The sequence below is a fragment of the Ranitomeya variabilis genome, chromosome 2, assembly GCF_051348905.1.
Source record: "Ranitomeya variabilis isolate aRanVar5 chromosome 2, aRanVar5.hap1, whole genome shotgun sequence".
NCBI classification, from domain to species: Eukaryota; Metazoa; Chordata; class Amphibia; order Anura; family Dendrobatidae; genus Ranitomeya; species Ranitomeya variabilis.
In genome coordinates, this window is record NC_135233.1 from 189,116,760 (window position 1) to 189,133,789 (window position 17,030).

At 46.4% G+C, this 17,030-nt stretch overlaps 1 protein-coding gene and 1 long non-coding RNA gene across 2 annotated transcripts in view; one reads left to right on the forward strand and one right to left on the reverse strand.

Annotated features, from left to right (window-relative positions):
• The first annotated feature begins 667 nt into the window (after nucleotides 1-667).
• On the forward strand, nucleotides 668-16,388 carry LOC143804838 (uncharacterized). The gene is made up of 2 exons (XM_077283337.1): nucleotides 668-1,015; nucleotides 14,249-16,388. The coding sequence occupies exon 2, from the start codon at nucleotides 14,295-14,297 to the stop codon at nucleotides 15,375-15,377; it is 1,083 nt and encodes a 360-aa protein (XP_077139452.1). The 5' UTR covers nucleotides 668-1,015; nucleotides 14,249-14,294; the 3' UTR covers nucleotides 15,378-16,388.
• LOC143804839 (uncharacterized) overlaps nucleotides 2,090-17,030 on the reverse strand; it is a 43,738-nt gene continuing 28,797 nt past the window's right edge. The window contains exon 3 of the long non-coding RNA XR_013221116.1: nucleotides 2,090-2,435. This is a non-coding gene — a long non-coding RNA (uncharacterized LOC143804839). The remainder of the gene's footprint in view (nucleotides 2,436-17,030) is intronic.

Genomic DNA, 17,030 nt, shown 5'->3' on the forward strand with positions numbered 1-17,030 from the left:
TGCTCTCTATTTGCATCTACCTAGAAGTAAGGACTTGTGATATTTTATACTGGAATGCACTAATAAAGACTTTCAAGTTTTTAAGAAGCTGGAATCTACAACTTTTTTCTTCATGCATGCTGTTTCACGTCTGGGTCAGGACGGAGATTCCCGTGCTTCATAGGTCTGTCGGTGAGCTGGCTGAGGCTGTTCAAGCCGCCTTTTTTATCTTCACATATCATTTATGGTTTGACATCACTATGCAGGTATGATTAATTAAGGGCCATGCAGGTCAAAACCGCTAGGCCTAATATTTGTGTTTGCTGTCTGTTAGTACTCATGCGCTATGCCACTGTTTGTATTTTATCATGGATGAATATGCACATTGCTTCTTCATATTTAATTTCCCGGAGGACTGTATGGCCTATAAGTCTCCTTACACTGACATGTCGGGTATGTCACTCTCCACAAGGAGAAGCAATACCCCTAGGACCCTGACATTGAAGAATATTAAATATGAAAGTTATTATCCTACAAGTGCTGGTGATTGTGTGGGACTCCAGAGTTGTTGGGATGGGGCATTACGTCATGCACCAATTACTGGAGCTCAGCTGAATTTGGTAGAAACAAAGGCCTATCCCCGTATCCTGACAGATACATTGTTAGCCGATGTTGATCCATCCATGGTTTATTCTAAATAAATTAAAGACCACATTTCATTCGCTTTCCTTATCACATGTAACAGTTGTGGCTTATAAGGCACCGGATCTTCACGTTGGGTTTCATCCTTGTAAGACGCAATCACAGATTCTTCTTAGGATCTGAGTCATTAGGATTTGTCGGTGCATGCAGAGGACTGCGGAGGGTTAACCCACCCGAAAGCCTGCCATGTCTCCTCCCAGCCTGCAGCATGATGGAAGTTGTAGTTTAATTGCTGCTCAATGAGACATCATGTATTAAATCCCAACTACAAGTGCCGTCTTACCCCGGGGCTCCATTCTTTTCTGTATGGTGAGAGGCCGGCTGTCTGCAGCAGGTAGGACAGCTCTGCTGATCATGGCCCCATTCATCTCCGCTCGAGGCGGCATGACGCGATAATATGTGCATGTGTCGTTCGTGTGCACGGCGCCCATGTGTCCTGTCACTGGGTATTCCTTATTCTGCCTGATGCGATGCAGAAGGATTTCTGATTACTTGTTTTTACTGGATTTATTCATTGCCTATTATTACTATGGCATCAACATATTCTGTGGTGCGGTACAGCAGAGGCTGCCATCACTCACATCCACTCACAATCAGATGTAGTATCTGGAGCACACATACAGAGGAGGTTAAGGCTATGTTCACACTTTGCGGTTTTTGCTGCGGATTTGACGCTGCAGATCCGCAGCAGTTTTCCATGCAGGGTACAGTACAATGTTACCCTATGGAAAACAAAATCCGCTGTTCCCACTTTGCAGAAAATCCCTTTAAAAACCGCACGGAATTGCTGCGGAATAAAAGAAGGAGCATGTCACTTCTTTCTGCGGATTCTGCAGCGGTTTTCAACATGCACCAATAGGAAAGTGCAGTTGAAAACCCGCAGAGGAATCCGCAGAAGAAACCGCAGGAAAATCCGCAGGGAAAACCGCTGCGGTTTTTCAATGCGGTTTTTCCAAATCCGCTGCGGAAAAATCCGCAGCAAAATCTGCAAAGTGTGAACATGCCCTAATAGGAAGCCATTAGCCCGTCATTTGCAGAGTGATGGACCCCACTACACTGAGTATTCAAGAGGCCGTCCACCTCCTGCAGGTCACCTCTGTGGCCACTGATTAGATGAGCCGCCAGCATTTGGGGCACAAGTCCCAGCATATATTTTCCTCATTTCCCCTCACCACAAAAATAAAATGTGAATTGATAAATGTGATATGCACGGATTTAGCAGCACGCGGCTCCCGGCCAGGTATTACAACCACAAGTCCAAAACAGATGGGATGCGGTGTAAGATGTAAAGAAGATAAGAATGCAATGATTTGGAAATCTCTTCTGGCCATATTGTATTCACCACAGAACAGATTAGAAGGTGAATCTTAAACAGTTTTCATTTTATTTGAAAAAATGACTCATTTTAGAAATTGAAGCAGCAACACATCTCAAAAGAGTTGGGCTGGTCCATGTCTACCGTGGTGTAGTGTCCACTCTTCTTCTTACAGGAGGCTGTAAATGTGAGGAGACAATCGCTGGAGTTGTAGGAGCGGAACGGTCAGGACTGACGCCGGCCGATTCCTTCCCCCAAGGTGGTCTTCTTACGGGAGGCTGTAAATTTGAGGAGACAATCGCTGGAGTTGTAGGAGAGGAATGGTCAGGACTGATGCAGGCCGGTTCATCCCCCAAGCCCTTCTTCTTTGAAGCCGAGCAGTGGTGATGGAGGCAGTATGGGGTTCAGCGCTATTCTGCTCAATTACTCAAGGTCTTCCCTGAAATAGACGTTGTCTGGATGTGAACATATGTTGTTCTAAAACCTCCATATAATGCTCAGCAAAGATTGTGCCTTTCGAGAAATGTAAGCAGCCCCTGACATAGGCACTGAGGCCCCCAACCATCAGAAATGCAGGGTTTAGCACTGTGGCCTGATAACAAGCTGGGTGGTCTTGTTACTTGGCAAGTAGATAGGTTCCCTGACAATAATGCGTGAAAAATAAAAGGGCAATACAGATTACACAGAAGTAACTATGAAAATAGCTAAATATGCAAATTGCCTCTTCAGAGAAAAAGAGGACTTAACTCTATAGCGCCACCTGTTGGAAGTAGCGATCCTACAAGTCACAATCAACCCTCTAACGAGTCGTGCAATATGACTTAGGATAAAAGCCAAAACAGTAACTCAATTCGCAGACACGGTGTTTCGGGCTGTTGGCCCTCGTCAGTGCGAAGCATGAGAACTGATTTGGCTAGGTGAGAGGCTCTGGACTGGGGTCTAAGGGGTATCGTTTTTCCTTATGGAGAGTGACATACCATCTCCATACCATCTATGAAAATAGCAACGCTTTTCTGGGGAATCTGACAGCAGGATTTCACCCCCAAACCATTTATATGTCCTTGTAGCTCTCTCAAAAACAAGTCCAGCAATACCTTTTCATGGCCAGTCCGTTCCTCCATTACTGAGAAATCCGGGCTGAATCGTCATGCAAGTGAGGGCATAAATCTGAAGCCTCTGTCACTCCAACTCTATTCCCTCTCCAGCAATGCCTCCTCCTGCTTCACGGATGGCTTTTTTTGACTGAAGTTACACAACATAGAGGCTGTCAGTTAATCAGGTGTAGGCGGTGCTGGGCAAGGAATAGAGCTGGAGTGATGGAGGCTTCAGATCTACCGTAGTCCTTCAGCCTCATTTTCATATAAGTTCACACACTTATTTCTCAGTAGCAGAGGAACATGACCCATCATGTTAAGGTGATGCTGGACTTGTCTTTGAAAGAGATATGTGCACATATAAATAGTTTGGGGGTGAAATCCGGCGGATTCCTTTTAATAATAACTGTGCTCCCTGAAGTGCCTCCAAAAGTTAATGCTATGGGGTGACCCGCATAGTGATAATTTCCTTAAAAGTACAACTAATAATTCTCCACCAAAATTCCTGAATGTATTGCTCCTCCGTAGTGCATCCAATAGTAATGATGCTTCCCTACAGTGCCCATTACTAAAAGTTCCGCCACAGTAATATTGCTCTCCACCGTGTGCCCATGGTAATATAGGAGAGCCCCATAATGCTACTTAATTTCAAGGCAACTTGTTAGGTGATTAATGCTGCCCGAACCTTGTGTATCATGAATCAGGAAGCCTACGACACAGCCAGTGCATAACAAAGAGGGCAAAGCCAGCACAGGGAGCTGGTGTTATCTGAAATCAAGTGGGTGCCGTCAGCCAGCACTTAGCAAAGGAAGTGGCAAAGGAAACAGGTCCCATCTTTAAATCAGAACAGACGAGGTCAGAACTTAGCAGAGGGGCAGCAAAAGTAAAGGGAGAAAGTTTAGTCTTTGAAACCTTATGTTATGACTGCACAAGCACATGTACATGGGTAATGTACAGCCCAGGGAGACTAATATCTGAACCTGACAGATCGCTGTTCAGACTAGGAAAAAGCCCTACCCTGACCCTGATCTGTCCCTACCTTATCACGGAGGTTGGCACCCTAAGATAACACAATGGCGCCCCCACTCAACGGCACATCATCCTGAATGCTCCTACCATTCCCTAGTATAGCTATGACTGTATAGCAACTCACTCAGGAAAATAGGTCATATACTAAAAACTGCAACTCACCCTGCTGGTATAGCTCTCTTAGCCCTGCTACAATGAGACAGTTCTCTTAGTTCTGCTACACTGGGACAGCTCTCTTAGTTCTGCTACACTGGGACAGCTCTCTTAGTTCTGCTACACTGGGACAGCTCTCTTAGTTCTGCTACACTGGGACAGCTCTCTTAGTTCTGCTACACTGGGACAGCTCTCTTAGTTCTGCTACACTGGGACAGCTCTCTTAGTTCTGCTACACTAGGACAGCTCTTAGTTCTGCTACACTGGGACAGCTCTTAGCCCTGCTACACTGGGACAGCTCTCTTAGCCCTACTACACTGGGACAGCGCTCTTAGCCCTACTACACTGGGACAGCGCTCTTAGCCCTACTACACTGGGACAGCTTTTAGTCCTACTAAACTGGGACAGCTCTCTTAGTTCTACTATACTGTCACAGCTCTCTTAGCTCTACTACACTGGGACAGCTCTCTTAGCCCTACTACACTGGGACAGCTCTCTTAGTCCTACTATACTGGGACAGCTCTCTTAGCTCTACTACATTGGGACAGCTCTCCTATCCTTACTACACTGGGACAGCGCTCTTAGCCCTACTACACTGGGACAGCTTTCTTAATCCTACTAAACTGGGACAGCTCTCTTTGTTCTACTATACTGCCACAGGTCGCTTAGCTCTTCTACACTGGGACAGCTCTCTTAGTCCTACTATGCTGGGACAGCTCTCTTATGCCTACTACACTGGGACAGCTCTCTTATCCCTACTACCCAGGGACAGCTCTCTTATCCCTACTAGGAAAAAGCCTTACCTTCACCCTGGTCTGTCCATACCTTACCATGGAGGTTGGCACCCTAAAATAACACAATGGCGCCCCCACTCGATGGAACGCTCCTAACATCACCTAGTATAGCGATGCCTGTCTAGCAACTCACTCAGGAAAATAGGTCATACACTAAAAACTGCAACTCACCCTGCCGGTATAGCTCTCTTAGCCCTACTGCACAGGGACAGCTCCTTAGCCCTACTGCACAGGCACAGCTCCTTAGCCCTACTGCACAGGGACAGCTCCTTAGCCCTACTGCACAGGGACAGCTCCTTAGCCCTACTGCACAGGGACAGCTCTTTAGCCCTACTGCACAGGGACAGCTCTTTAGCCCTACTGCACAGGGACAGCTCTTTAGCCCTACTGCACAGGGACAGCTCTTTAGCCCTACTGCACAGGGACAGCTCTTTAGCCCTACTGCACAGGGACAGCTCTTTAGCCCTACTGCACAGGGACAGCTCTTTAGCCCTACTGCACAGGGACAGCTCTTTAGCCCTACTGCACAGGGACAGCTCCTTGGCCCTACTGCACAGGGACAGCTCCTTGGCCCTACTGCACAGGGACAGCTCTTAGCCCTACTGCACAGGGACAGCTCTCTTGGCCCTACTACACAGGGACAGCTCCTTAGCCCTACTGCACAGGGACAGCTCTCTTGGCCCCACTACACAGGGACAGCTCCTTAGCCCTACTACACAGGGACAGCTTTCTTGGCCCTACTACACAGGGACAGCTCTCTTAGCCCTACTACAACTACACTGGGACAGTTCTCTTAGCCCTACTTTCCAGGGACAGCTCGCTTAGGCCTGCTACCCAAGAATAGCTCGCTTGGCAATACTTCCCAGGGACAGCTTAGTCCTAATACACTGGGATAGGTCTCTCAGCCATTACTACCTAGGGACAGCTCTCTTAGCATTACTACCCAAGGACAGCTCTTAGCCCTACTACCCAGGGACAGCTCTTTTAACCCTACTACACTGTGACAGCTCTTTTAACCCTACTACACTGGGACAGCTCTCTTAGCCCTACTACCCTGGGACAGCTTTGTCCTACTACCCAGGGACAGCTCTTTTAGTCCTACTACCCAGGGGCAGCTCTCTCAGCCCTACTACCCAGGGATAGCTCTCTCGGCCCTACTACCCAGGGACAGCTCTCTCGGCCCTACTACCCAGGGACAGCTCTCTCGGCCCTAATACCAAGGGACAGTTCTCTTAGCCCTAATACCAAGGGACAGCTCCTTAGCCCTACTACCCAGGGACATCTCTCTTAGCGTTACTAGCCTGTGACAGCTCTCTTAGCCTTACTACACAGGGACAGCTCTCTTAGCCCTAATACACAGGGACAGCTCTCTTAGTCCTACTATCCAGGGACAGGTCTCTTAGCCCTACTACACAGGGACCGGTCTCTTAGCCCTAATACCAAGGGACAGCTCCTTAGCCCTACTACCCAGGGACATCTCTTAGCGTTACTAGCCTGTGACAGCTCTCTTAGCCTTACTACACAGGGACAGCTCTCTTAGCCCTAATACACAGGGACAGCTCTCTTAGTCCTACTATCCAGGGACAGGTCTCTTAGCCCTACTACACAGGGACAGGTCTCTTAGCCCTAATACCAAGGGACAGCTCCTTAGCCCTACTACCCAGGGACATCTCTTAGCGTTACTAGCCTGTGACAGCTCTCTTAGCCTTACTACACAGGGACAGCTCCCTTAGCCCTAGTACACAGGGACAGCTCTCAGCCCTGCTACCCAGGGACAGCTCTTAGCCCTACTACACAGGGACAGGTCTCAGCCCTACTACGCAGGGACAGGTCTCTTAGCCCTACTATACAGGGACAGCTCTCTTAGCTCTACTACCCAGAAACCGCTCTCTATCCCTACTACCCAGGGACAGGTCTCTTAGCCCTACTACACTGGGACAGGTATCTTAGCCCTACTATACAGGGACAGCTCTCTTAGCCCTACTACCCAGGAACAGGTCTGTTATCCTACTACCTAGGGACAGCTCTCTTAGCCCTACTACCCAGGAACAGGTCTCTTACCCTACTACCTAGGGACAGCTCTCTCAGCCCTATTACCCAGGGACAGCTCTCTCAACCCTACTACCCAGGGACAGCTCTCTTAGCCCTGCTATACAGGGACAGCTCTCTTAGCCCCAAATAAATTCTCACAGTAGAAAAAGGTACAATGGAGTATTATTGTATTTGCAATTATTCACCGTAGAACCCCATACTTGACAAAATGAATAAATTATAGCTTTTGTTTAATTTATAAAAAATATATTTATGAAGTGCACAAAATAACAAACCACCACCAAAGTGTCAAAAAGACCCCTGCAAAGGTGTCATAGGGAGGTGTCTATCCTTATTGCAAATCTGAATAATCCTACCTACCAGCGGAGGTTGGCACCCTATCACCTGTGCAATGACACCCTCGCTCATTGAAAGCTTGCCCTGCTAGCCCTAAATGGAACAGGGGAGGAAAAAGCTGAAACAACCAGAAATATGTCTAAGTGTGATGTTATAGTGACATATGTTTTGCACTATGGATATATTATCAATCTATATATCCTGGTTAGGGATATTAGGGGGAGATGGATGTAAAAAATATTACATTTAGTTGCCCCTATATGTCTTATGCTACCTAACAGCAGGGGTTGGCATCCCAGATGGAGCGAGAATGGCGCCCCCACTCATCGGCGGCTGTTGCTCCTGTCTCTCACTACGTGTTAGAGACAGGACTGCCATCAGGGCATTACTGCCCTGACTGGCGTATGGGGCCCGGTGGGTAGAGGGGGCCTGCATGGGGCCCCATCTCTTCTGCTCATCGGGCCTGGGTTCCAGCGGCAAGCTTCTATCGGAAGTGAACCTGCCCCTAATATCCCTAACCAGGATATATAGATTGATATCCATAGTGCCAAACTTATGTCATTATAACATCACACTTAGACTGCTCCCATTGAAGTGGACGGAGCAGGATCACGCATTACACCACTGCTTCCATAAAAGTGAGCGGAGCGAGGTCACGAATTACACCACTGCTCCCATAGAAGTAGATAGTGAGGTCATGCATTACACCACTGCTGCCATAAAAGTGGACAGTGGGGACACACAATACACAACTGCTCCCAAAGAAGTGGATGTAGCAGTCACATATTACTCCACTGCTCTCATGGAAGTGGGCGGAGCAGGGTCAGAGTAGTGCATGATGGGATCTTGTTACACGTGGACTATCTGTCCATGTGTAATAACTTACATGGGAAACACCACATTGACGTGCATTGGTCCGCCTTCTTTCCATGTTATCCATTTTGCATACAGACAGCACAATTAAAATGCTCATCTGAACAAGCCCTTAGATGTAGGCCGGGATCACACATTTGTGGTCCATAGCACAGGCCGGCCTGTGTGTAAGGGCTCCTTCTCACTTGCGAAAAATACGTCCGAGTCTCGCAGGTTAAAACCCTGCTCTGGCGTCGGCGCTCCAGATATAGAAAGATTCCAATATGCATTATTGGTGGTATATAAAATCAGCCAGATAAATGCACGATATGGCACCAGATAACCATGTAACCATATACCACCCATGCATGGACAAAAGGATAACTGCCAAACATAAATTATATAGGAAAGGAGAAACACAACGCAGTTCAAAACCAAGTGATACTTTATTAATTATAAACACAAGTAAAACACCAGACAGATAATGCTCAGCAGGGCTAAAAGATGACAGTGGATGCCATCCGCAACATGTAAAAGCCCAAGGTACGGCAGTCCGCAACTATAGAGTCATAGATAAATAGGTGAGTTATAAAGTGCAGCTTGCAATAGTTAGCAGTAAAACGAACCACCCGTTAGCAGCAATGCAATCAATAACACCATCATTGTCATACAAACAAAAAACAGGATGGTAGCTGTATATCTATAAATAAGTATAAACTAATGCACATCACCTGATGGTAGTAGTCAATAGTATAGGGACCCCGGTGCAAGCTGCGCTTTATAACTCACCTATTTATCTATGACTCTATAGTTGGGGACTGCCGTACCTTGGGCTTTTACATGTTGCGGATGGCATCCACTGTCATCTTTTAGCCCTGCTGAGCATTATCTGTCTGGTGTTTTACTTGTGTTTATAATTAATAAAGTATCACTTGGTTTTGGATTCTAGGACTGCGTCGGCGCTCCAGAGCGGAGTGTGCGGCCACATAGCAATACATGGAGCTGCATGCTCCGCTCTGGAGTGTCGGCGCCAGAGCAGGGTTTTAACCTGCGAGACTCGGACGTATTTCTCACAAGTGAGAAGGAGCCCTAAGTCTCGTTCTTGTACCTTTGTGTCTTTTTCCTCTTCTTCTGCCCCTCTGTGCAGAATTGTCAGTCCTATCCTTACTTGCTACAGCCATATTTTGCAGCAGCACACAGCTTTTCCTTAGTGGTGCATGTCTCTCTGCTCTCCTGTGAACTTCTGGGTAGATTTAGATAGCGCTCAACATGGGCAATTATTATTCATATGGATAAGGTGATCATTGATAGTTTTGATCACTGTGATCCACTAGTTGACCAATATTCATTACTATATACAAAGTCCACATTTCAGATTTTGAGATTGGGCATCCCTACAATCCAGCTCTAGAAATGGCTCCATATTTTTATTCCACTAACGAACCCCATTATACTAGAGGAGAAACTTGTATGGTTTTAATACAATCTAATAAAATTATAGTTTTTAGTTGGGTTTTTACAACCTTAGTTATTCTGGAGGAGGGAAGATACCATGGGTCTGTCTGTTTTAAGGGGTTGGCACAGGTGTTAGTTCCAGAAAAGGAAAATCTGCTCTTCAGCTCTTCCGAACACCGCTTTGGTCATGTTCCGCCATCTTCTGACCTCAGCTCCTGACGAGAAGTCAGAGGTAATGGTCACAAGCTCTCAGTGTAAGTCTATGAGAAGCCTGTTCTGGCCTCATAGACTTACATTGATAAGTGATTTCCGGTCCACCCAGCAAGCACGAGAGCAATCCGGCAGGTCACATCTAGCAGAACAGGAGCAACCACTGGAACCGCAGAAGATGGTGGCTGGTAAGCATGTTACTAGGGGCAGAGAACTTATATTAGTGATACCACTCCAGTGGTGAAATAAAAAAACACTGGTGCTTTAATGAGTCACCATACAAAGACATTTTTGTACAACTCCATGTTTCAAACTATGCAATAATAGTTTGGGGAAGTCTCTTTTCTCTTCCAGTATGATAGTGTCTCAGTGAACAAAGCAAAGGCCATAAATTCATGGTTGGGCGAATTTGTTGTGGAAGAGATTGACCAGCCGTACAGAGCCCTGACCTCAATCTAAACACCTTCACAATGGACTAGAAAGTAGATTGCGAACCAGACCCTCTCTTTCAATGTCAGTATATGACTGTCATGGCTCAGTTTGAGGATTTAATCCGCTGACCTGTTGCTGCGTGGTCAGTTCCTCTGTCTGCTGACTTATTGCCTTTTGTTCCCTGTCCAAATTCTGAAGGTTCCAATTGTCTTTGTCCCCTCTTCTTTGTTCCTCTCCACATATTTTTTCATTTTCCCATTTTGGTCTGCCCTATCACAGTCTGGGTTGGTTTCTATATGTTCACCCTTCACTGCACTTCCTTGCTGGCTATACCTCTAGATGAAACTTGGGTTTAAGAGTTCCAGTTTTTCACGTAAGGGGTTTACCTTGCATGGTAAACACCAGTTGAACTCCTGCAGTGAGTCTGTTTGTTTTCCTTCCCAGGTTTACATTTGGCTCTCCTTGACTTTCCTTCTCTACCCAATATGAGCGTATTTTATTTTCTTACCCTGGGTTTTGTATCTTCCTGCACACTTCCATCTCCTCTTGCTGGCAGTGTGTTTCGGCCTCCCCTCTGGTTCCTCAGGAAGTATGAGAAACCCTTTGACGGTCCTTTAGGGAGCCACGCCTGAGGTGGTGGTTTCTGAGTTGTACTGTCTGTACAGGGACCAGTTGGGTGTGGGTGCTACTTCTCTCTGTAGTAGATCTTCCCTTTTTCAGTTACCTGTGAGTGTGTGCTACGTTCCTATCAATGACTTCACCAATGGTCTCCTAGATAAATGGACAAAAACTCCCACAGAGCTGTAGAAAACCTTTTTAAAAGAATGGAAGCTTTGAGAAGTATTAAGTGGCGTCCAACTCCATATTAATGACTTTGGAGTTAGAATATGTTGTCATTAAAAGCTCCTGTAGGTGTAATGTGTAGGTGTCACAATACTTACTGAGGTAAGCTTGACATGCACATGGAATATAAATAGTGCAAACATAAAAAGTCCCTAACATAACATTCATTCAATTATACACCCATTGCCTTCATTTCCTTGTTCTGCAGTCGCGTTCACTATGACGGTATTGCTGTGTCATGGATTAGATGGGTGTCACATGTATAAAAACAATTAATAAACATTAGCCAACGTGGAACAGGCCAATTTAGTTGTTTAGTCCACTCGCTCCTTCTACCACTCCCTGCTGCAAGCACAAGCTTTGTATTAATGCGCATTTGTAACATATACAGATGAGATTGTGCAGATTTCTTCGTGTTCCCGGTCGCGGCTGTAATGTCTTTTCAGGACTGTAGAAAGGCAAAGAGCTCTAAGTTCACAGCCCGAAATGCTGGGATAGGGGGAGACATTATCACCTGAATAGGTGTAAACTAGATGTAGTCCAAATATGTATTGTTTCCTCCTTCATTCTTCTAACCTAAAAGAGTTGTGCCAAGTGTCAAAGTTTCCATGGAATAGGGAATAAGTTCCCAATGGCTGGGGCTCCAACCGGCAGAACGGACGTTGTCTGGATGGTGACGAGATTGGACATTCGCTCCTCCGCTCCATTCATTGCTATCGGCAATGCCGAAAACCCACCGAGTGTAGTGCTGAAGAGCAGAGAAAGCCGAGCGTGGCGCTGGAGGGTAGAGAGAGCCGAGCGTGGCGCTGGAGGGCAGAGAGACAGCCAAGCGTGGCGCTAGAGGGCAGAGAGACAGCCGAGGGTGGTGCTGGAGGGCAGAGAGACAGCCGAGCGTGGTGCTGGAGGGCAGACAGACAGCCGAGCGTGGCGCTGGAGGGCAGAGAGACAGCCGAGCGTGGCGCTGGAGGGCAGAGAGAGCCGAGCGTGGCGCTGGAGGGCAGAGAGAGCCGAGCGTGGCGCTGGAGGGCAGAGAAAGCCGAGCGTGGCGCTGGAGGGCAGAGAAAGCCGAGCGTGGCGCTGGAGGGCAGAGAAAGCCGAGCGTGGCGCTGGAGGGCAGAGAAAGCCGAGCATGGCGCTGGAGGGCAGAGAAAGCCGAGCGTGGCGCTGGAGGGCAGAGAAAGCAGAGCATGATGCTGGAGGGCAGAGAAAGCCGAGCGGGGAAGCTGGAGGGCAGAGAAAACCGAGCTCTGGGCACCGCATGGGAGTAGTGATGAGCGAGAGTATGCTTGTTGCTCGGGTTTTCCAGAGCGCGCTCGGGTGGTCTCCGAGTATTTGTAACTGCTCAGATTTAGTTTTCGTTGCCTCAGCTGAATGATTTACAGCTGATAGACAGCGTGAATACATGTGGGGATTCCCTAGCAACCAGTCAACCCCAACATGTATTCAGGCCGCCCAGCAGCCGCAATTCATGCAGCTGCAGTCAAGAAAAACTAAATCTCCGAGCAGTCACAAATACTCAGAGACCACCTGAGCGTGTTCGAGAAAAACCTGAGCAATGAGTACACTCGCTCATCACTACATGGGAGGACAAGGATCGCGGAAGGAATAAATATTGCAGTATAAAACCTTTTATTTGGCCACGTGTCTCAGAGGGAGCTACTTCTTCCTTGGGCAACATGGAGCATAAAATAGACATTGTCGGCAGGTGTCTGCACCTCATCCAGCGCCTGTTCATTATCCCGCTCCCTCAATTATCTATAAGTACAAGTGACACACAGTATCCGTCCCATCCCGTGTAAAGTTCCTCTTCTTGGCCCCCTTACATCCCGCTGACACCGTGTGCACGGTTATTATATCTGTATATATCGTTATATCCACATTACGGAATATTCATTATCTTTCATTACACCTGTAGTGACAGACTCATGTGGAGTGGAAACGTCCAGCACTTGGTCAATTACTGAATAGTTTTTCTCGTACTCCTTGGAAGATGAATGAATAACAATCGCCTGACTGGCGTCATCCTAGGAGTGCAGGGAATTTACGGTTAGAGAAATAAGTGCAGGAGTCGTTCATGTCTATGTGCAGTGTACGGCAGACATCATAGACGTGTCTCCCAGTTCACAGACAATGGAAAATTAGAGCTGAATCCTGTTCAAAAACACGAGACCTCATTCTGCTAAATCACCTGGAGACAGTCACACTATAAATTGATCTACTGTGTATGTGTTACAGAGCGATCCCTCCCGCCTTTCTGCTCTCTGAGTAGGCACTGCGGTCCTGATTGGCAGCTCTCACCAGCCCCATAATGGCTCTAACGTGGCAAGCAGATGTCTCGGGGGCAGTGGAGGAGTGCAGGGTCATCGATGCTCCAGTGATTGGCCCAATTCAAGACAATTATCAGCCACTGGGAAACTAGCCGCTACTGATAAGACCGCAGTGGTGGACGATAAATTAGGCCATGAGCAGTAATAACATGAAAATTGCATGGCTTTACAAATACTTTGAAAATTTACCAATTTACACTGAGGCAACCCCCTTAAAGGGAGTCTGTCAGCAGGTTTTTTCGACTTTATCTGAGAGCAGCGTAATGCAGGCAAAGAGAAGCTGAATCCAACGATGTATCACATAGGTTACTGGGTGCAGCCGTTCCGACATAATTAGAGCTCATAGATTTAGAATGAAGCAGAGCTGAGGAAGCTGACCCTGCCCACACCGGACTCTTTATATACAATGTCCATAGACAATGAGGTGCCTATCACAGGAGGGGGTGTGTCGCACTAGCATGCACGTGCTGCTGTGTCCCAGCAATGATACGCTCCTGGTACTAAAACAATAATTGCAAGCGAACAAAACCATGGAGCTCAACAAGAGAGGCATCCCCGAAATCTGTGTTTTAACCCCTACCTCATGCTGACTTCAGATTACATAGCAAAAACCTGCTGACGGATTCCCTTTAAATGCAGATTATCCTAATTTTTTAATCTTTATGTTTCCATTAGGTCCAGCACTCTTATGACCTGATAGTCTAGAGACACTTTTTCACCTATGGAAGAGCAAACTTCCAAGTCTGAATGGAACAAAAAGACTTTGCTTGATACAAACTTTCCACCTCATGAGTATGAATGGGGAAACACTATTTTAGATGCCTTAGAAAGCCATGGCCAATGTGAGATGGGTAACAGTACACCACCAGGAGAACGATACGGGGCGTCTCAAACCAGCAGCGCAGGTATAGGCATTAAGGAACATATAGGTGACGATGTTCTTTCTGCAAAATACAAATGCAACGCTAAGAAACCGGGTCGGAGAATGAAGAGCAGGACTTGGTCAGGACATCGACAGTATATGTGCCTAAACTGTGGGAAGTGTTTCACTCATAGCTCAACTCTAGCAACGCACCAGAGAACTCACACAGGAGAGAAACCGTATGAATGCTCAGACTGTGGGAAAAGCTTCACTCGAAGTTCAACTTTAGCTACTCACCAAAGGATCCATACCGGAGAGAGGCCGTACGTATGTATAGAATGTGGAAAGAACTTCATCCAGAGCTCACACCTTGTATTGCACAAAAGGATCCACACAGGACACAAGCCGTACTCTTGCTCGGAATGTGGAAAATGCTTCAGTGATCGGTCACACTTCGTCATCCATCAAAGGATTCACACTGGAGAAAAGCCGTACACATGTACCCAGTGTGGGAAAAGCTTCAGTAGTAACTCCAACCTTGTAGCCCACCATAAACTACATACCGAGAACACAATCTACATCTGTAACCAATGTGGAAAAAGCCTCAGTAACCGGCTAACGTTTGCCAGTCATCAGAAAACCCACTTGGCAGATAAGCCTTTTGTATGTATTGAATGCGGGAGAGGTTTCACTCGCAAGCTTCAGCTGGTGTTACACAAGAGAATACACACAGGAGAGAGGCCATACTCGTGTAACGAGTGTGGTAAGAGATACACGCGCAAATCCTACCTAAACATACACCAGAAAATTCACATGCGGGAGCTCCTGTACATGTGTAGTGTCTGCAGAGAGACTTTCTCTGAACTTGATCTACTCAAAAACCACCAGAAGTTGCACAATGAGGACAAATCGGAGACCAAACTCACTACTGACACGTGCTAAAAAATCAACATTAAATTCACATAGTATCAGCTCAGAAATACATGACTTTATATAGAAATTCCCAACATAACTCATCTGAACGTTTCTTTAAAGGGAATCTGCCAGCAGCATAATGTAGCATATAACACAGACCCTGATTCCAAAGATGTGTCACTTACTGGGCTGCTTGTTGTAGTTTTGATAAAATCAGTGTTTTCAGGAGGGGATTATCACTAAGAACTAGTAAACTTGCTGTCAGGTAGTCTGTCATATTCATGAGCTCTATATAACCCCGCCCCCACCAGTGATTGGCTGCTTTCTGCCTATGCACAGTGTACACAGTAACCTTCCAGTGATGTGGGCGGGTTACACAGAGCTCAGCAGTCAAAGAACTGCTAAATCTCCAGCAGATAAAGCTGTGATTGTATCAAAACTGTAGCAAGCAGTCCAGTAAGTGACATCGTTGGAATCAGGGTTTCTGCCCCTACATTATGCTGCTTTTAAATGCTGTAGCAAAAACCAGGTGACAGATTCCCTTTAAATGTATTATAGTTTGGAAAAATGAAATCAGTATGGAATTACTATTAAACAGATGACATTTTCTACACAAAAATTATGTTTTATTCTCTGGGTGATTGCCAATATCTGACATTTTCAAGAATTGTATGGAATTGGTGACAATTTTGAGTACATTCTAGGTGTTGTGTACACAAGAGCCGTACTGAACCATTTCGTATGTGGCCGCCATATTGACTCCAACAGAGAAAACTGAATATGCCGCTATATAAAATCCGGGCATACAGAGGAACAGTAAGGAGATGTATGGGCGTATATTATATAGGGATCCACAATACTCTGTGCAATCAAACCTGTCTTTCATGCCGTCTTTTTCTGATTTCTACATCAGCGTGGCCCTTCCAGATGCTTTCACCTGATTCATCAAATGCACCTTGTTATCAAGTCGCTAAATTTGGAAAAAAATGTCCTCACAGTCCCCGCTAGAGTGATTCCATGCCAGTTACTTTTAGGGAATTTTTGAGCCATTTTTAGAAAATTGTTACTTTTTGTGGCAAGAAGCGGTTGATCAAAGCTTTCACACTAGTATTCATAGTAGTAACATACAGTTATTAAGGTTGAAGGAAGACTTTAAGTCCATCTAGTTCAACCCATAGCCTAACCTAACATGCCTTAACATGTTGATCCAGAGGAAGGCAAAAAACCCCATGTGGCAAAGAGTAAGCTCCACATTGGGGAAAAAAATTCTTTCCCGACTCCACATACGGCAATCAGACTAGTTCCCTGGATCAACGCACTATCAAGGAATCTAGGATATATAAGGCCGGGATCACACATGCGAGAAATACGTCTGAGTCTCACATGGTAATACCCGGCATTGCCGCCGTCTCTCTGGAGCAGAGCGTGCGGCCGCATGTATTGCTATGCGGCCGCACTCTCCGCTCCTGAGTGACGGCGGCAATGCCAGGTATTACCATGCAAGACTTGGACGTATTTCTCGCATGTGTGATCCCGGCCTAACCTGTAACATTATACTTTTCAGGAAAGGCATCCAGTCCCCTCTTAAATTTAATTAATGAATCACTCATTACAACATCATACGGCAGAGAGTTCCATAGTCTCACTGCTCTTACAGTAAAGAATCCGCGTCTGTTATTA